Below are 21,418 nucleotides of genomic sequence, written 5' to 3'. Positions count from 1 at the left end.
CATACTTTCCTTGTACCAAGAAGAGATAAAAGAATTTATATCTGACCTACCCAGGTTTTTTCTTTTCCTAGGCTTTATAATATAGGGAAATTCTATTTTTTTAAAAAACAAAGCAATAGAGAGTGTTAAATGACCAATTAGTCCTTTCTTTTTTTTTTACATCCAGAGGAAGCAAAGGAAATAAAAAAAAGATTCAGATAAACGCACCAACGATACAGTTGGCAGAGATCAAATAAAAATCTTGCTTGTTTGATCACTCCAGGAACAGACTGGCTCCAACCACCCAAAATTCACTGGGAGAAAAATTCAGTAGCTTCACACACGTCGTGATACGCTTTGATTTATTTAACAAAAAAAACAAAACAAAAAATTGGCCGGGCAAACCCAATAGGTAAATAATAAATCAGGTTTTATAAACCAGGCTTGCTGCATTCACAATGTCTTCTAAGGCCAAGCTCCAACAAATGATTATGGTTTAATGCTCAATCTCTGAATATAACATTATGGGATCTCCACCCCACCAACCAAACGCAAGTTAAAAAGTTGGCTTAGGAATCCTGCCTTCATATATGGGAAGTCAAGAGAAGGCTGTGGAGTGGTGCAGTTGCCTAGACGTAGCGCTCTTGCCTCACAATCGGGAGGCTGTGAGTTCGATCCTAGGTAGGGGCAGGTATTTTTTTTTAACAGATTAATAGAGTTGGAAGGGACCTTGTAGATCATCTAGTCCAACCCCCCGCCTGAGCAGGGAGACCGTACACCATTTCTGATCAATGGCAGTCCAGTCTCTTCTTGATATTTCCACAATTTCCAAGGCAACCTCAGTTCCATTGGTGGATTGTCTGAAAATGTCTTCTTATTTCAAGGTGTTATCACCTTTAAAGCACTACATGGCTTAGGACCAGACTACTTATGGAACTGCCTTCTACCGTCCCTCTACCTTATGGAACCGCCTTCTACCGCCTTCTACCTAATACTTCCGTACTAGCAGTAAAGGCCCACAGAGTTGGCCTTCTCCAGGTCCTGTCCACCGATCAATTGACAGGATCAATTGATGGGACCTCAGAGAAGCTCCCCTCTCCCTCCCTCCCTCTCTCTCCCTCCCTCTCCATCTCCCTCTCTGTCTCTCTCTCTGTCTCTCTGTGTCTCTGTTTTTGTCTTTCTCTCTGTCTCTCTCTGTGTCTTTGTCTCTCTCTCTGTCTCTCTGTCTGTGTGTGTGTGTGTGTGTGTGTGTGTGTGTGTCTGTCTCTCCCTCTCTCTCTCACACACACACATCCTACTTGCATCAAATGGAGTGTCTGGGTCTTTCAAAGTATCCCCCATAAAGTGGATTAAAATACCAGAAGTGTGAGATTTCAGGTTTAAATATAAAGATATTTATAACAGATATAAACATAAACACGATTATCACAGGAAATAGATAGGACTAAATGAAGGACAATATGACAGGGACGGTAGTGCGCTTATGCATCAACTTATCCTTGGACTGGTTAATCTCCACTTGTCTATAAATCAGACAGGATGATATTGTTCATATAATTAATGTAGAATTGGAACAATACACCCACGTGTCAGAAATCAATGTTGACAGGGAAACATTCGAGGAAGAAGGCTTTGCCTTGTAGTAAACTTGTGTTCCTTCCTTTCGCTGGATTGAATCATGAAAGGGATACCAGGACCTCTGATAGATTTTCATTCAGTGGAGTTTAAAGAGGCAATTTTCTCCTTTGTTTAGCGATCAAAGGATCCTCTGGTTAATGAGAAGCAAAACTTCTATTCTCGTAGAAGCAAAATGAGTGAATGGCGAAGTTGTCCATCGGTTCTGTCATTAACCCCTACATGGCATCGGATCAGGTTACTTGCGGGACCGCTTTCTGCCACATGAGTTCCAGCGTCCGGTCAGGTCCCACAGAGTTGGCCTTCTCCAAGTCCCGTCAACTAGACAATGGCGCTTGGCAGGGCCTAGGGAAAGAGTCTTCTCTGTGGGGGGGCCGTCTTTCTGGAATCAGCTCCCCCCAGAGATTCGTACTGCCCCCACCCCCTCACCTCCCGTAAGAACCTGAAAGCCCATCTATGCCAGCAGGCTTGGGGCCACTAGCCCCTTGCTTCTGGCTGACGAGTGTGAAGTATGCTTGTTGTTGAAAGTGAATGAATGATTTTTAATGTTACAGGGTGTTTAGAGTAGTTAATTAGATAGATTTTGACTTAGAAACATAGAAACAAAGAAGACTGATGGCAGAAAAAGACTTCATGGTCTATCTAGTCTGCCCTTATACTATTTCTTGTATTTTATCTTACAATGGATATATGTTTATCCCAGGCATGTTTCAATTCAGTGACTGTGGATTTACCAACCACGTCTGCTGGAAGTTTGTTCCAAGGATCTACTACTCTTTCAGTAAAATAATATTTTCTCACGTTGCTTTTTATCTTTCCCCCAACTAACTTCAGATTGTGTCCCCTTGTTCTTGTGTTCACTTTCCTATTAAAAACACTTCCCTCCTGAACCTTATTTAACCGTTTGACATATTTAATATTGATATTGCATATTGTTTTTATTACATTGTGAGCCGCCCCGAGTCCTTGGAGAGGGTCAGCATACAAATCCAGTCAATCAATCAGGAATGTTTTTTCATTATTCCCCAAACTGGCCAACACCGTTGTTCTGAATAGGCTGATGAGATTCACAATTAGCAATGAAAATAACTTCCTATGTCAACTTTAAATGTTGTCTTTCCAAGTCTTTCCTGCTCTCTTGGAGATATGATGACATTAATGAGGCCAATTGTTGACTTGATTATAATTGGTTAGGGATGTTTGGGGTGTTCAGAGAGGGGTAGTACCTCTGGAATAGAGGCATGTCGTCTCCTTTTGCGGCAGCTCATATTAGAGCCGGGGTGGCACAGCAGGTAGAGTGCTGTATTGCAGGCCACTGAAGCTGACTGCAGATCTGAAGGTCAGCGGTTCAAATCTCATCACCGGCTCAAGGTTGACTCAGCCTTCCATCCTTCCGAGGTGGGTCAAATGAGGACCCGGATTGTGGGGGCAATAATGCTGACTCTGTTAAAAAATGCTGTTGCTAACATGTTGTAAGCCGCCCTGAGTCTAAGGAGAAGGGCGGCATAAAAATCGAATGAATGAATGAATGATTGAATGAATGAATGAATGAATGAATAAATTTATTTTAGGGAAACTTTTAGGGAAGCTCGGTCACCTTTGGTCTCCACCTGTCACTTAGCTCTCACCTTTGGCTCCTAGTAGCTGTAGCATGCGCAGCGGCCACACCCCGGGCAACAGCTCTGACAGGCTGGCCAAACCAGGTTGGAAAAGCACATTTGGGATAACCAAAACCTGGTCAAAATAGACCAAGTTCTTTCTTCGGGGATAAGGGAACATAAAGGGGAAACCTGTGGATGAGATAAGAAAGGACCACAAAAATACCAGTAATTAACAGAAATGCAACAAGTCTATAAAGGCTGTGAGATATGATAGTCAACAAAGAGGTTGACTTGTCTCAGTTGTCTATATGTACAGTTTCTTTCCTTTTTTTCTTCTTTTCTTTCTGTTTTCTTCTTCTCTTCCCTCCTCTCTTCTTTAACTCTTCTTCTTTACCTTTTTTTCTTTTTCTTTTATTAATGTGTTGTGCTGCTCTCTCCTTTTCATTCAATTAAGATATTAACTACCTATTATGATAGGTTTGATGCAAAAACCATATATTTTAATGTTTTTTTTATATTCCCAATGCTCAAATTTATCTTTTGTGATTTGTACATGTAGACACATATATATCGTGGTGGTGTTCTTCCTTCAATAAAGATTTTTTTTCTTTTTTTTCTTTTTTTAAAAAAAGAGAGAGATAAGAAAGGAATAGCAGAGACAATTTAAAAATACAATTCCAGATCAGAATGAATGACAAGTGGCTGCGAGATGAGCACTTTTAGCGATGTATAAATACTTAGTTCTATTTTAATTCTTGCAGAGATGTCGGGAACGGTGTCCGATCTTTCTCTGGTGCACTGGAAGCAGCAGTGGTTGGAAAACGGCACTCTCTACTTCCATGTGTCCATGAGCAGCGCAGAACAACTGTCCCGGGCCACACCACCGAGCCTTCAAGAACCTTCGGAGATCGTGGATGAACAGATGCACATTCTACATGTGTCGGTCATGGTAAGTGGCGTCTTCGACAACAGGGGTGTCGAACCTAATTTCATGAAGGGCCACAGAATGGTCGGTTTGACCTCAGGGGTTAGGTGGGGGCGGTAACTGAGGGGGGCATGGCCGGAGGGGATATGTGGCCAGCTTGATGTCACTCGTGTCGTGGACACCTGTGGCAGGGAAGGCAGGACTTCCCTCAGGCCATCTCTCACTCTCGTTATAATCTTCTTTTCTTCCTTCCTTCCCTCCCTCCCTCCATTCCCTCCCTCCTTCCCACTTTTCTTACTTCCTCCTTCCCTCCCTCCTTCCTCCCTCCCTCCTTCCCTCCCTCCTTCCTCCCTCCTTCCTTCCTTCACACTTTTCTTCCTTGCTCCTTCCCTCCCTCCTTCCTTCCTCCTTCCCTCCCTCCCTCCTTCCTTCCCACTTTTCTTCCTTCCTTCCTTCCCTCTCTACCTCCCTCCCTCTTCCTTATCCTTTCTTGTTCCTTCCCACCATTCCTTCTTTATTTTTGTCTTTCCTCTTTCTCTTTCTCCTTTCCCGTCATCCTTCTTGCATGCTCAAGTGCAAAAGGAGAAATATTTATCCTCCTTTTGTTTTGCTTTATTTTACTTTGTTTTTCTAGTCCTCTGCCAGGGGAAATGGAAGCTATGGGGGCCCACGCAGCCCCAGGGCACCATTTGGGGCTATGACGGGCTCCTGCAATGCTCTGCCAGTGAAAACAGCCTGAGAGGGTACTCACGCTCCTTCTTTGCTGGTAGAGGCACCAGCGCTGGTCCTTCTGTCAGGCATAGAAACCATTTTGGCCTGATCCATTTGGTAGTATGGGAAACGGAGGTGGGATGGGATGTTGCTGGGGAGATACGTAGTCAAAATAATTTTCTTTTCTTTATTGGCCAAGTGTGATTGGACACACAAGCAATTTGTCTTTGTGCAGATGCTCTCAGTGTACATAAAAGAAAAAGATACATTTGTCAAGAATCACGAGGTACAACACTTAATGATTGTCATGGGGGTCAAATAAGCAATCAGGAAACAATCAACATTAATATAAATTGTAAGGATACAAGCAACAACTTATAGTCATACAGTTATTATTATTGTTGTTGTTATTGTTGTTTTGTTGTTGTTATTGTTGTTATTATTGTTGTTGTTGTTGTTATTGTTGTTATTGTTGTTATTGTTGTTATTGTTGTTATTGTTGTTATTGTTGTTATTGTTGTTATTGTTGTTATTGTTGTTATTGTTGTTATTGTTGTTATTGTTGTTATTGTTGTTATTGTTGTTATTGTTGTTATTGTTGTTATTGTTGTTATTGTTGTTGTTGTTATTGTTGTTATTGTTGTTATTGTTGTTATTGTTGTTATTTATTAGATTTGTATGCTGCTCCTCCGAAAACTCAGAGCAGTGGGAGGAGATGGGTGATAGGAACAATGAGAAGACTAATACTAATAGTAATACAGCGTTAGTGAACAGTTTGACAGTGGTAAGGGAATTATTTGTTTAGCAGAGTGATGATGTTTGGGAAAAAACTGTTCTTGTGTTTAGTTGTTCTGGTGTGTAGTGCTGTATAGCATTGTGTTGAGTGTAGGAGTTCAAACAATTTATGTCCAGGATGTCAGAGGTTAGTAAATATTTTCACTGCCCACTTTGTGCTTCATGCAGTATCCAGGTCCTCAATGGAAGGCAGGTTGGCAGCAATTGTTTTTTTCTGCAGTTCTGATTATCCTCTGAGGTCTGTGTCAGTCTTGTTGGGTTGCAGAACTGAACCAAAAAAACCCTATACCTTTCTGAATTTTCATTCAATCCCAATGGGTGGACCTCTTAAATTCAGGATGATAGAGAAGGAATAGCACCCAAAGGCCTGTTTTGCAGGGGAGAACAAAGCCATAGAAAAACGAAGACTTAATTTTGCATGATTAAAAGAAGAACATGTTCCGACAAGGACATCAATTTGCTTCCCTTTGAAGGTGCTGGTTAAGCTCTGTCTGAAGTACTGCTCCAGAGGGATTTGAGAATGTTCCTTTTGATTTGCATTGAGTTCATCTGCCAAAGAACTCGGCTTCAGATTAATTTTAAGCCTTACATGGGGTATAATCAAATTCATCGTGTCAAAACCAGCTCAGGGTGGCCCACAGGAGGTTGGAGATGTGTAGGGGTGGGGGAACAGAGAAAAAATGGCAGATGTGGAATAGGGCAAACATGTGTTGTCTAATGTCTTGTGGACACCATTGGAAGTGAACTGTAGACTTCATGGCTACCAGCCTACATTCATTTAAGGCTGTGTGAGAGAGAAAGGCCTACCAAATTCTTGACAATATCCAAGTTTGAATGCTCCAAATACACAAGTGTCATTTCCTCAGCCCTTTGTAGATAGATGAACAGGAAACAGGACCAGAAAAACAATTTCTATCTCATTTCATGAACAAACTTTGGCAAATCGTCTTCTGAAAAGCGGTAGAGGTCCCTTCTGATCCTCTTTATCGTTCATGTTTACTTAGCCTCCTTTTGGGGAGACTTAACAATCTTTCCACTGGTATGGAAAATGTGGCTAACCAGTAATGGTTGAAATGGAAGGAAATGTTGCTAAAATATTAAGTAATAGGAGGGAGGGAGGGAGAGAAAGAGGGAAAGAGAGAACACGCTCAGACTTTTTGGAAAGGATGTAGATATGGTACAGGAGCTGTCTTTGGTGCTGAACCTTTTCTGACTATCCATCTATTAAATTAATCACACAGAAGTGTTCATCTCCCTCTCTCTTCCTCCCGCTCTTCTCTCTTCTTTTTTTCCTCTCTCTCTTTCTCTTTCTTCTCTCCTCTATCACTCTCCATCCTCTTTCTTCTCTCTCTCCCTCCCTCTCTCTACTCTTTCTCTTTCTTCTATCACTTTCTCCTGTCTCTTTTCTCTCTCCTCTCTCTTCTCTTTCTTACTTTCTTTCCTCTCTCTCCTCTCTCTCCCTCTTCTCTCTTTGTCTTTCTCCTATCACTCTCTTCTCACTCTCTTCCCATCCCATTTCTCTCTTCTCTCTTTCTCCTATCACTGTCTCTCCTCTCTTTCTCCTCTCCCTCCTCTCTCTCTTCTCTCTATCACTCTCTTGTTCTCTCTTCTCTCACTCCATCCCAGCTCTCTTTCTCTCTCTTTCTCCCATCACTGTCTCTCCCCCTCTCTCTCCTCTTTCTTCTCTCTTCTCTATCCTCTCTCTTCTCTCTCTCTTCTCTCTCCTATCACTCTCTTCCCTCTCTCTTCTCTCTCCCCCCAGCTCTCTCTCTCTCTCTCTTTCTCTCTCATTTGTGCAAAGAGAAATGCAATAGAATTAAAATAGCAGGCCTAAATTAGCTCATCCTGTCACCAACCTGTCTGATGGGCAGCATCAGCAAAAATTTCTCAAGGAATGCTGCTTTTTTCTCAGACGTGATGGAAGAAATATCATAAGCAAGCAAGCAAACAAACAAAAACCCCTCATTGAGTATTTATAATGAAGGGAACTGTAATTAAGCAGGTGTGGGTGGTGGGGAGAGAGATAGGAAGCAGCCAGGCGACTTGAATGACACGTTTTGTTTAATCCAACACTTTGTGTGGAAAGACTAATTAGTGGCTTCAAATGTTTTGACACAAGAAGCCCAAATAATCATCGTAAAACGTATCAGACATATGCCCAGGACCTTGAAATGACAGATGACAAACTGAGAAGTGACAGGTTGCTTTCTCATGCTAGGGAAATCGTTGAGTTAACGGAAGAATTACCGCTTTTGAAATCCACTCCACTTTCAGAGAAGGGAAGCTTTCCAATTTATCAAAGGCAAAACAAACATTAATTGCAGCTGGCTGGTAAATTCTCCAACCGCCTTGACCTTCATTGAATTTTAATCCCAAACAGATAAGATTTACTTCTGCACACCCAGAGGAAACAACACAATTAAAAACTCAAATGACAGCCAAGATTATGGCATCGAGGGGTGGGGGGGGATGCTCAGGGTAGGGACGAGCGGGCGCGACGACGCACACAAAAAAATTGATTCCTTTGTGTTTTACATTGCAGAAATAATGAGCAAGGGTGTGCGTAGCATGAAATGGGGGAGATGTGTGGTTTTTCTTTTCAAAGCGGGAAGGAAACGGCGGAACGCTTCAGAGAAGCTGACAAATTGTTTTGCAGACTTGGACGTGTGAAGATTCTCAGTCATCCAAGCCATGGTTGTCCCCAAGGTGTTATACCAAGAGGCAACTTGGACTTTCTTGGTTTTCTTTGAAGATGTTTCGCTTCCCATCCAAGAAGGTTCTTCAGCTCTGGCCTAGCTAGGCAATGCTGTTTGGTGGGACCAAGGGGAAGAGCCTTCTCTGTAGTGGCCCCGGCTCTTTGGAATCACCCCCCCCCAGAAATTCCTAATGCCTGCACCCTACCAGCCTTTCATAAGGCCTTAAAAACACATCTCTGCTGGCAGGTACAGGGCCATTGAAATTTTAATATCTCCCCCAGCCTATGATTGAATGATAGGATGAATGTGGTTGAATGGTTTTAAATATATTGGGGGTTTAGAATTTAAATTATATGTTTTTTAGCATTGTAGTTTTTAATATGTTTTAATATTAGATTTCTCAGATGTTTTGTATTTAGATGTTGTGAGCCGCCCTGAGTCTCAGGAGAAGGGTAGCATAGAAATCAAATAAATAGATAGATAGATAGATAGATAGATAGATAGATAGATAGATAGATGGATGGGTGGGTGGGTGGGTGGGTGGGTGGGTGGGTGGGTGGGTAGAAAGAAAGAAAGAAAGAAAGAAAGGGAAGGAAGGAAGGATGGATAGGCAGGCAGGCAGGCAGGCAGGCAGGCAGGCAGGCAGACAGACAGACAGACAGACAGACAGACAGACAGACAGACAGATAGATGTCTATGGAGATTCTCAGTCATGGTTGTCCCAAAGGTGCTTTTTTCCAACAAGCTTCTTTAGAACTGAGGAAGCTTCTTGGATAAAAACCAAATCGTCTTCAAGGAAAAACAAGGAAGTCCAGTTGCTTTTGGAAAAGTGCCTTTGGGTTAGTCTTGGGTCTTTCTGGTTTTAGGTGAAGCAAAATCCAGGCCGGGTTTTGAGTAGGGCAAAGCACCCCTTCCCCTTAGTAGCCTGGTGGCTCAAATGTTGTCCATGGCTACCCTTGGTTGATGCTTCAATTTGGCATCTTTCTTCAGCCTGCTTTCCACAGTTACTGTCTTTCTCACACTTTCTCTTCCTTGCTGTTCTAAGCTGCCTCCATGTGTCAATATGGCTGACCCCACTGGGGCAGCTCTCTGATCTGCCCAGTGTCCTCCCTCCCATCTTGGCTTTCTTCCTGTCCCCCAACGATTTTCACTTGGACAAAGCATTCCTATTTCTGTCCATGTATGGACCCAAGTACAAGAATCCAATGTTTTTTGGGGGTTTTTCATATTAAAAGTAAACGTGGGGCTTGAAGACCAATCCTCTCTCTCTCTTTCTTTCTCCTATTTCTCTCTTTCGTTTTCTCTTTCTCCTTTTCTTTCTCTTCTTTCTCTTGTTTTCTTTCTCTCTTTCTCCCTCTTTCTTTCTCTCTCTCTCTCCCCTCTCTTCTCTTTTTTTCTCTCTCCCCTCTCTCCTTCTTTCGTTCTTCTTTCTCTCTTTTTTTCCTTTTCTCTGTCTCTCCCCTCTTTCCTTCTCTCTCTTTCTCATCCTCTTCTCTCTCCACTCTCTCTTTTTCTTTGTCTTTTTCTCTCCCCTCTCTCCTCTCTCTTTTCTCTTTTTTCTTTTTTTCTCTCTCCCTCACCTTCTCCCTCTTTCTTTTCTCCTCTCTCTCTCATCTCTCTTTTCTTTTTCTCTCTCTCCTCTCTCTCCTCTCTCTCTCTCTCTTTCTCTTTATCTTTGTCTCTCCCCACACTCTTTCCTTCTCTGTTCTCTCTCTCTTCTCTTTTATCTCTCCCCCTTCTCTCTCTCCTTCCCACTCTCTCTATTCTCTTCTTTCTTCTCTATCTTCTCTTTTTCTCATCTCGCTTCTCTCTCGTTCCCTCTGTCTTTCTTTTCTCTCTTTGTCTTTCTCTCCCCCCTCTCCTTTCCCTCCCTCCATCTCTCTCTTTCTATTTTTTTTAAAGAATGGAGGATACAAACCACTGTTAAGCCTCACAGTGATGTTGCTGACCAGCCACCATTTTGAGGGGAGAATTGTTTTGAAATGAATGTGTAATTGTTTTCTTCTCATGTATTACCAGAGGTAATTTAAGCCTTCTAAATAATTTTGCTCCAAAGAGAATTGGGCTGCCTAATGAAAATCCCATTTCCAAAAAGCAAATACGGTGTGGGTTCTAATTGACTTAATCCAAAACAAGCTGCAGTGCTCTGGAATCAGCAAGGGGAATGAAATACATACATAACACAACACACACAGGGAAAGAGGGATGGGGGGGAGAGACTTATTTTCCTTATCTGCTCTTGTTAGATTTAATATAAAAGTATTTTTCTTTCAAAAGAGAAACAGATTTGTGAAGAAATTCTCATGGGTAGAACTGTGCCTTTGCATAGGGAGAAGGTGACTAGCTGGGGATTAAAAATTAATGAAAAGGAACGGAAAGAATAGTGAATTACTTCCTCCTTTGCATGACAACACAATGGGGCAGAAATATATGTATTTCTTTTTTTAAAAAAAATCCTATGATCTTTTAGAAACACTGTTCTCTTACAATAACTCCAACTCTGCTTAAGGAAAGTATCTGAATACATCCATAAAGTTCCACTAACAGTGTGTGTGTGTGTGTGTGTGTGTGTGTGTGTGTGTGTGTGTAAGAGAGAGGGAGACAGAGAGAGAGAGAGAGAAAGGAAAGGAGAGGGGGGAGAGAGAAAAGAGTGAAAAAACACACAGAGAAAGAAAATCAGTAAGAGGGGAAAGAGAGAATGAGACGAAGAGAGGAGAGAGAGAAAGGAGAAAACAAGAAACAAGACAGGAGAGAGAATAAGAGGGGAGAGAGAGAATGAGAGAGAGAATGCAAGATACAAAGAGAGAGAATGAGAGAGAATGAGAGAGAGAGACAGAGAGTGACAGACAGACAGAGAGGGGAGGGGAGGAGGGAGAGAGAGATAAAAGAGTGAAAAAACTCAGAAAAGAGAGAAAGAATGAATGAGGGAGGAGAGAGACAACGAGAGAAAGAGAGCAGAGAGAGACAGAGAGAGAAGATAAAACAAGAGACAGAGAGGAGGAGAGAGGCCAGTGGGCGGGTTACTTAATGCCTTTTTTTAAAAAAATTCAAAAGCAAAATAAATATGGTGTTAAAAGTGTCCTTCCTTGAAATAAATTTGACTTTTTATTTGTCTTTAAAAGCGTTCTTTCTTGACAGGGACATCAAGTATGCTAATACCTTCTTGCTAGTCTCTCAGTCAGAGGCATTACGGTGTTATTCCTCTGAATATATTTAAAACAATTGTGTCTGGCACCTTCTTCTTCCTTCAAATTCACCCAGAGAGAGAGAGAGAGAGAGAGAGAGACAGACAGACAGACAGACAGACAGACAGACAGACAGACAGACAGACAGACAGACACCAGGTTGCCTTCTTGGTTAAATCTTCCACTGCTCTCTCTCTTTCCTTCTCTCTCATTTCATTCTTTTCTGCAGACTTATATATAACCGTTTTCCCCACTTATGACCTTTGCAACATCCCCCCAGTGGTGGGATCAAAATTTGGTTGCTATTTACCCTTTTTGCTACGTTCCCTTTTATTAGCACCTCGTTAGAGCTGGGGGAAACCCCCCCATCTTCTTTTGGAGTAGCAAAGCCTGCAAAAGACTTAGGGCTGGAAAAACCTTTTTCGAAGGGAGTAGCAATGAAAACAAGCCTGCAAGCCAGAAAGAACAGGGAAGATTGTTAGCACCTTGTTTGGGCTGCGGGGGGGGGGAGCATTGAAAAAGCTACATTCGGAGTATAAGATGCACCCAAATTTTCAGCCTCTTTTAGGTGGGAAAAAGATGCGTCATGGGACATGATCGAAACATTTAAATGTGTTAAAGGGTTAAATAAGGTCCAGGAGAGAAGTGTTTGTCATAGGAAAGTGAACACAAGAACAAGGGGACACAATCTGAAGTTAGTTGGGGGAAAGATCAAAAGCCATGTGAGAAAATATTATTTTACTGAAATAGTAGTAGATCCTTGGAACAAACTTCCAGCAGATGTGGTTGGTAAATCCACAGTCACTGAATTGAAACATGCCTGGGATAAACATATATCCATCCTAAGATAAAATACAGGAAATAGCATAAGGGCAGACTAGATGGACCATGAGGTCTTTTTCCGCCGTCACACTTCTATGTTTCTATGTTTCTATACTCCGAAAAATACGGTAATCACATCCATGGTGCGTTCAAGGAATGTGGAGTCTTCAGACGTTGTTTGCAAAGTCCTTGTGCTAGATAAGTAGCCCCCCGAAGACCCATTCTGTATGATTAAGCAATTAGCCTGGCCTATCATGTCCCCAAGATCCATCATCATTCATGTCTGCAGTGAGCTTGTCAAAGCTCTCCCGGTCATCAAAATTAATTATTTGAACTTGGCAACCTCGTCCCCCTGACGGGAGGAGACTCCAAAAGTCGACACCAGACTGTTCGGGAATGACAAGTGCCTAGCCCAGCCCAGAAGGAGAAGTGGCAGTTGCAGTAGGCAGAAAGAGCAAAGGAAAAATTGCAATTGAGGTTCTGTGGTTTCTGTTGTTTATTTTTTATTTCATTATTAGAGTTGGGAGGGACCTTGCAGGTCATCTAGTCCAACCCCCTGCAGGGGCCTTACATCACACTGGTCCAGTCTAAATGTCTTACATCACACTGGTCCAGTCTAAAAGTCTCAAGTGTTGGAGCATTCACCAACTCTGCAGGCAAGCTGTTCCACTGGTTGATCAGAAAGTTCCTCCTTATTTGTGTTGTGGTTGGCTCTGGCCCAGCTCCTGCCCCAGGGAATGTGGTAGTTTCCATCCATTGTTTCTCGTCCTTCTTTCTGGTGCTTTGGAGAATCATTTGACCCCCTCTTCTTTGTGGCAGCCCCTCAAATACTGGAATACTGCTATCATGTCCCCCCTAATTTTCCTTCACTTTAGACTAGATTGGAAACTGGATTCCCTTGCCTTAAAGAGATCCCATTGCAAACTTCTCCTGAAACGGTTTTGTTGTTGACCAAAAGCTCTCTCAATCTTCTTTTGGAAAGGATGGGGTTTGAAATAAATGGCAGGGCTCTTTAAAGAGGCATGGTGTGTTTCACAGAAACGAGACCCAGCCACAGGAGAGGGGAGGCTTCTTCTCACACGCATCCCTCCAAGCCTTTTTGAGCGTTGTATGGAAAGAGACACCTGCGTTTCTGGAAAAAAAGAAAAGAAGAAAACCAAGTTCTGAAAACAAGCCCAAGGCAGTGAATTAAACTTTCCGCTCTGCACCTCGGTGAGTTGAAGCTGGGAGGAAAGAGGGGAAACTTTTAGGAACTCAGTAGCTTTTTGCAGACAAGTTAACTTCCCTACCTCGAATTATCTGTGCCTTGGTTTCTTAAATTTCAGGCTTTCAGAATAGAAAGCTCCTTCTTCCACTTCTCCAAAGTGTCCCTCTGGTTTTTCAAGATATAGTGATACCTCATCGTACGAACCCCTCGTCATACAAACTTTTCGAGATACGAACCCGGGGTTTAAGATTTTTTTGCCTCTTCTTCTGAACTATTTTCACCTTATGAACCCGCCGCTGCCACTGGGATGGCCCGCCTCTGGACCTCTGTTGCCAGGCGAAAGCTCCCCTCATTGGGAAACCCCACCTCTGGACTTCCGTTGCCAGCAAAGCGCCTGTTTTTGTGATGCTGGGATTCCCCTGCAGCATCCCAAAAACACGGAAGTCCGGAGGTGGGGGTTTCCCATGGAGGGGAGCCTCAGGAGAATCCCAGCAGTGCAAAAATGGGTGCCTCGGCTGGCCAAAGGGGTGAATTTTGGGCTTGCACACATTAATCGCTTTCCCATTGATTCCTATGGGAAACATTGTTTCATTTTTATGAACTTTTCACCTTATGAACCTCGTCCTGGAACCAATTAAGTTCATAAGACAAGGTATCACTGTACTTGCACAAAGCAATGTATGAACCAGGAAGAAGACCAACCTGCCTGTGATGACCCAGGGCATGGAACAGAGATAACCACAAACAGCTGACAGTTCAAATTGGTCCTTTTAGTGCTCCAAATCTCCCCCAAATGAACCTCAAACAACCTCTGGTCACAATTAGTCCAGCCCAGAGCTGTCTGCCTCAAGGCTACATAGCAATAAATACCAGATTTATCTAGCACAGTGTTTCCCAACCTTGGCAACTTGAAGATAACTGGACTTCAACTCCCAGAATTCCCCAGCCAACATTTGCTGGCTGGGGAATTCTGGGAGTTGAAGTCCAAATATCTTCAAGTTGCCAAGGTTGGGAAACACTGATCTAGCATGTTTATTCCATCATGCATCACTTATTAGATGTATATGCCACCCCAAGTCCGAGAGGAGAAGGGCGGCACATAAATCAAATAAATAAATAAATAAAAACTAACTAACTAACTAATTAACTAACTCAGTTTTCGTTCCTGAAAGAACCCCTCTCCATAGCATCTCCTTAAGTCTCATTCCCCAGGTATTCCTGGTGAAGCTGGATGGGGTGCTCTCCTCATGAGTGGCCTCCTCCATTGGAGCTGATCCTGCCTCCTCTGCACTCTCCAAGCCCTTGCATCAGAAAGGGGGTGGTTCCTTCTCCTTGGCTGAGCTCTGCCTCTCCTTATTGCCTGCAGACCTTGCTAATTCCAAACAGCCTTGCCTGGACTGACTCTGCCCTTCCCCACTTTCCTCCAAGGCCAACGAAGCTGCCCTCTCACTCACTGTCGGTTCTTGTTCCAGTTCATCTTCCACCACAGAGTCAGACAGGGGCATGACACTCCCATAATTCATAGCATGGTTTTTTTGACATGGTTTCTATGGAAGTGTAGCTGCTCGGTAGCTTATTCACACAAGATTTGGCAAACCTACAGGTTGCCTGATGATACACTCTTGAATTCTGTTGAGTCTTATCCAGTGCTTAGATGACTCGATTCTTGTGTATAGACATGAGCAATAAGAAGTAACTGAGAAAAGAAGTAATTTAGAACTAAGGAGAAATTTCCTGACTGTCAGAACGGTTGATTAGTGGAACAACTTGCCTCCAGAAGTTGTGAATGCCCCAACACTGGGTGTTTTTAATCAGATGTTGGATAACCATCTGTCTGAAGTAGTGTAGAGTTTCCTGTCTAAGCAGGGGGGTTGACTAGAAGACCTCTAAGGTCCCTTCCAACTCTGGTTTTTGTTTTTCTTTATTATTATTATTATTATTATTATTATTATTATTATTATTATTATTATTATTACATGAAATCTAACCATGCAAGAATTTTGATGCAACTTAGAAACCCTGTCACATCAGCCATGAGTCTCATAGTTGGATCAACGAAGAATCTTGTTTTACAGCAAGAATAATGTTAACTCACAAAGCATCCATGGCCTGCTCTTACTTCTTTGCCATCCTTACCAATGTCTTCCTCCTCCTCTTCATTTTATGATACGTTACCCCTCTACCCACCTATAGGTAAAATTGGGGCATTCATATGAGATATGGAATCTCACCCTTGCAGGAATTTTGATGCAACTTAGGAACGTGTCATGCCAACCATGATTCTCATAGTTGGGTCAATGATGATTCTTGCTTTACAGCCATAAAGTTAACTCACAAAGCAGCTATGGCCTGCTCTCAAGGCAAGGAGGGATGGGAAACCAACGAAGCAGCACAGCAGCCAAAACAGAAATTTCAGACATGTCTCTCTCAAGGCTGTCTTCCAGGCTTACCTACAGTGGCCCCAGGGAAGTGACCTCTACAACCTGTGAAATTGCTCTCTTGGTGAATGTGATTGATGACACACCCTGGGGGTGGGGGAGGGGAGGGGAGAGGGAAACTGGGTCGTGATTTACTGGAGTGTAAATTATGTGGGGTCAGGGCTGGCTTCACCTGGAATGTGGTGGCATGAAAGCTCCTAATAATTTCTTTTGAAGCTTGGCTCGAGGCTCATGATTTAATTAGGGCATCCGTGGGAACCCTGACGCCTATCTGAACTGAATCCTTTGGCCCTATGTATGTTTTGGTACCTCTACTTAAGAACTTAATTCATTCCATGACCAGGTTCTTAAGTAGAAACGTTCTTAAGTAGAAGCATTTTTTCCCATAGGAATCAATGTAAAAGCAAATAATGTGTGCAAACCCATTAGGAAAGAAATAAAAGCTCAGAATTTGGGTGGGAGGAGGAGGAAGAAGATGATGGGGAGGAGAGTCGCTGCCGAAGGAAGAAGGGGAGAGGAGGGGAATAAAAAAAATCCAAAACTTTAAGGCTTTTTTTAAAAAAGAGGGACTCTGAGGCAACAAGGAGGAGCACGCGCCTCCCATACACCCGGCATGAGGCTGCCTCCCATACACTCCCTTCCATACACTGGCTGCTGCTGCTGCTACCTGCTTCCCCTTTGTTCCCATGCTGAAGGGCTTCCCCCTCCTCTCGCTCGCTCGCTTTGTAGCCAGCACTTTTCCTTTGCTCTGCTACTGAAAATGAACTGAAATTCTTTTTGCTCTCCTAGAAGAATTCTCTCTCTCTCTATTTATCCTATGGATCCATCCATCCATCCATCCATCCATCCATAGATTGCCTTGTAATTTTAATTCATTGGATTGATTTTATTGTAATCTACTGTTTTTCTTATATGTTGTAAGCTGCTGCTCATCTTCTTCCTCTCCCCTCCTCCTCCTCCTTCCTTCCTTCTTCAACATAATCTGATGGTCTTCTCCTTTTCTTCCCTGCTTCCTTCCTTGCTTGCTTCCTTCCTTCAACATAATCTCCTCCTCTTCTCCTTTTCCTTCCTTCCTTTTCCTTCTTCCCTTCCTTCCCTCCCTCCCTTCTTCCTTCCTCAACATAATCTGCTGCTCTTCTTCCCCTTCCTCCTCCCTCCCCTCCAGCCTCCATCCCTTCCTCCCTTCCTCCCTCCCTCCCTTCCTCCTTTCCTTCCTCCCTTCCTCCCTTCCTCCTTTCCTTCCTCCCTTCCTTCTTTCCTTCTTTCCTTCCTTCTTTCCTTCCTTCCTTCCTTCCTTCTTTCCTTCCTTCCTTCTTTCCTTCCTTCTTTCCTTCCTTCCTTCCTCAACATAATCTGCTGCTCTTCTTCTTCCCTTTCCTCCTCCCTCCCCTCCTGCCTCCATCCCTTCCTGCCTCCCTCCCTCCCTTCCTCCCTTCTTTCCTTCCTTCTTTCCTTCCTTCTTTCCTTCCTTCTTTCCTTCCTTCCTTCCTTCTTTCCTTCCTTCCTTCTTTCCTTCCTTCCTTCCTTCCTTCCTTCCTTCTCCTCCTCCTTTTTACCTTTCCTCTTTTAGCTGCCAGATCAAGTTGCAGAGGCTTCTAAGGAAGAGGCACAGATATTTTAAAGGCCTCCTTACACTGTGGAAAGTCTTGGCGTCTCGAATCTCCTGACGTTGTACTTAGCATTAAACGGAACTCGCCTCCTCTTTTATGGTGGCTCTGTTAATCTTTTCGGCTCTTGGTGGATCAACCAAGTTAGTTTTTGTCATGAAAGGGTGGGGAAAGGTCTCTTGATGGAAATGTGCTTTCTTTGTGTGCAAAGGTGGAAGATGTCGCTTTGATTCAGAGTAGCTCTGTCAACTCAGTGGCCACCTGGGTTCCTGGTTCCTTCAGGGATGGCAGAAGAGGGATGCAAGATCAACCTCAAAGCAAATGGTTGAACACCACTCTCTTCTTCTGGAATAATACGAAAGTGGGGGGGGAGGGCAGTTCTTTCTTTACAGAGAGAGTAACCACACATTACAATGACGCAGATGAAAACTGGTGCATAAGAAAAGGATAAAAGCTAGAATGGGCAGGAAGGAAACAAGTAGGAAAGAAAGAACCCCCCCCCTAAGAATATAGTGACGCAAAAGAATGTGTGTGTGTGTATCTATATCTATCTATCTATCTATCTATCTATCTATCTATCTATCTATCTATCTTTCTTTCTTTCTTTCTATCTTTCTATCTATCTTTTTATCATCTATCTATCTATCTATCTATCTACCTACCTATCTATCTATCTATCTTTCTATCTATCTTTCTATCTATCTCTCTATCTTTCTCTCTATCTCTCTATCTCTCTATCTCTCTCTCTCTCTCTCTCTATCTATCTATCTATCGATCTATCGATCTATCGATCCAATTCAATTTAGGAAAAGACCCGAATATGCCAATACGTACAGCTATCAATCCATCCATCCATCCATCTATCTATCTCTGTAACATATTTTTGCTGAGGAAAAGAAGGGGTGTGTGTGTGTGTGTGTGTGTGAAACTTCCCCGATCATCACAAAGAATTTTAATAACTTCTCTTAAAATATAACAAATGATCTCTTCTTCCTACAGTATATCTCATTACTGATCACACTGATTATTGCGTCTGTTAGACATCTTTGCAAAGGATCTTACTATTCCCATGGCAGGTTATAAGGTAGTAAAAAAAAAATTGTGACAGGACTGGCAGGCTGCTAATGAATTACTTTCTCCCCCCTTCCCTTCCTTCCTCTCCTTCCTTCCCTCCTTTGTTCCTTCTTTCGTCCCTCTCTCCTTTTCCTCCCTCCCTCCCTCTCCCTCTCTTCCTTCTTTCTTTCTTCCCTCCCTCCCTCCTTCCCTCCCTCCCTTCTTTATTTCCTCCTTTCTCATCCTTTCCTCCTCCATTTCCTTCCTTCCTCCCCCCCAATACTGCCCTCCCTAATGAAAATATGAGCCTTGTGGGATTATAACTCTTATCTGAAAAGGATCACATCATGTGGCATAATCTTGCTCTAGATCTTCTCTGTTTTGCGAAGTGTATTCTTCCTCTATCAATGTGTAGATTAATGGTGCATCTCAATAATTATTCTCTTAATCTCTTTTCCAAACCACTGCTGCTCCTGGGCAAAGTCTTCTGCCTTTCTCCTGAAATCTCCAGTCATGTGGCAAAACTGGAACCTTGGCATATGCCACGGCAGTTGCTTTTCACAAGGGGCATCTGTTGTATTGAAATATTTGCACAGTAAAACTGCCTAAATATATTTATACAAGGATTGGGATAGTTCCCAGAGTGATTTGTTCAATAATAAAGCTTGGAAATGGGAAGGAAAGAAGGAAGGAAGGAAGGAAGGAAGGGAGGAAGGGAGGGAGGGAGGAAGGAAGGAAGGGAGGGAGGGAGGGGAGGGAGGGAAAATGAGAGAGAGAGAGAGAGAGAGAGAGAGAGAGAGAGAGAGAGAGAGAGAGAGAAGGGAATAGCCTCTCCCCTTTCTTAGTCATAGGCTCCTCCTTTCTATAATGTTTGGTTTTATGAACAGATCTGAAATGTCCAACAGTCTGTTTTGAATTGCTCTCCAGCACTGGGAAGGGAAGGGATGATGGAAAGGAAGGGAAGACAGAAAAGATAGGGAGAGAAGACAGAAGAGAAGGGAAGATGGATGGGAAGGCAAAAAGGAAGGGAACAAAAAGGAAAGGCAGGGATGATGGAAAGGAAGAGAAGACAAAAAAGATAGCAAGAAAAGACAGAAGGGAAGGGAAGATGGAAAGGAAGAGAAGACAAAAAAGATAGCAAGAAAAGACAGAAGGGAAGGGAAGATGGAAAGGAAGAGAAGACAAAAAAGATAGCAAGAAAAGACAGAAGGGAAGGGAAGATGGAAAGGAAGAGAAGACAAAAAAGATAGCAAGAAAAGACAGAAGGGAAGGGAAGATGGAAAGGAAGGGAAGATCCCAGCAACCGATTAGGTCCCAGGGAGTTGGCCTTCTCCAGGTCCCGTCAACTAAACAATGTCGGTTGGCGGGCCCCAGGGGAAGAGCCTTCTCTGTGGCGGCCCCAACTCTCTGGAACCAGCTCCCCCCAGAGATTAGAACTGCCCCTACCCTCCTCGCCTTTCGCAAACTCCTTAAAACCCACCTTTGTCATCAGGCATGGGGGAACTGAGATATCTTCCCCGGGTCTATACAATTTATGTATGGTATGTTTATGTGTATGTTTGTTTAATAATGGGGTTTTTTAATATTTTAAATTGTAAATTATTAGATTTGTTATAAACTGTTTTTATTGTGTTGTGAGCCACCCCGAGTCTACGGAAAGGGGCGGCATACAAATCTAATAAATAATAATAATAATAATAATAATAATAATAATAATAATAATAATAATAGATGGAAAGGAAGGGAAGGGAAAGTCATCCCCATCTTTCTTAGTTGTAGCCCCCTCTTTTCTATACTTCTTGATTCCATTAATTGATCTCAAACGTATCTCAACGTGTTTTGAAATTACCTCCTGCACACACATACACACACACACACACACACTGGCTGTTTTCTTTCCCCCCATCTCTGCCTTCCCAACTGTGACCAGGAGCCCTCTCTGTTTCTTGGAGGAGAAAGCCAAAGTAGCAGCCATCCTCATCTTTCCTTTCATCTTTTTTTAAAATTTTGTTTTGTTTTCAATTAGAAGGAAAGCTCACTTCGGGGCTTGGCAGCTACATTTGTAATGTTTGCCCTGGAGGATACAGTGGGGGGGGGGGGGGGGAATACACAAAACAACACAAAACAAAAAAAACCCAAACAGAAGACAAAATTGATGAGGTTCAAATCCACTTTGTTCTCCAGAGATTTGAAGGTGGGAGGTGGGGAGGGAAACATCTGCAGAACATTTGTAAGAGGGGGATAAATGAAGCAAAGCCACGACTTGGTCCAAGGCAATTTCTTGGGTCCCTGGTTCAGATGCAAACAGCATTCCTGCGTGGATTCAACCCCAAAATGTATGTTGCTAAAAGAGACCGTTGTTAAGTGGATTTCGTCCTGTTTTAAGACCTCTCTTGCCACAAGTGGCAAAGTGGATCACAGCGCTTGCTGAATTAGTAACAGGGTTGTTAAGCGAAGCTGGCTTTCTCCTGATGTCGATTGGCAGGACCCAGGGAAAAAGCCTTCTCTGTGGCGGCCCCGGCCCTCTGGAACCAGCTCCCCCCAGAGATCAGAATTGCCCCCACCCTCCTCGCCTTTCATAAGCTCCTTAAAACCCACCTCTGTCATCAGGCATGGGGGAACTTTGATATCCTTTCCCCCTAGGCCTATACAATTTATACATGGTATAAATTGTGTGCTTGTTTGGGTTTTAATAAGGTTTTTTTTAGTTATTTTAAATATTAGATTTGTTATATGCTGTTTTTATTATTGTTGTTAGCCGCCC

General features: G+C 43.0%; 1 protein-coding gene across 1 annotated transcript in view; it reads left to right on the top strand.

The window, feature by feature from the left end:
• ASTN2 (astrotactin 2) overlaps nucleotides 1-21,418 on the top strand; it is a 397,091-nt gene that overhangs the window by 84,961 nt on the left and 290,712 nt on the right. The window contains 1 exon segment of the mRNA XM_070759605.1: nucleotides 3,977-4,164. Coding sequence (XP_070615706.1) covers nucleotides 3,977-4,164 — 188 coding nt within the window.

This window comes from Erythrolamprus reginae, chromosome 8 (assembly GCF_031021105.1).
Source record: "Erythrolamprus reginae isolate rEryReg1 chromosome 8, rEryReg1.hap1, whole genome shotgun sequence".
Lineage (NCBI taxonomy): Eukaryota > Metazoa > Chordata > Lepidosauria > Squamata > Dipsadidae > Erythrolamprus > Erythrolamprus reginae.
This window is presented reverse-complemented; position numbering and strand designations above follow the sequence as displayed.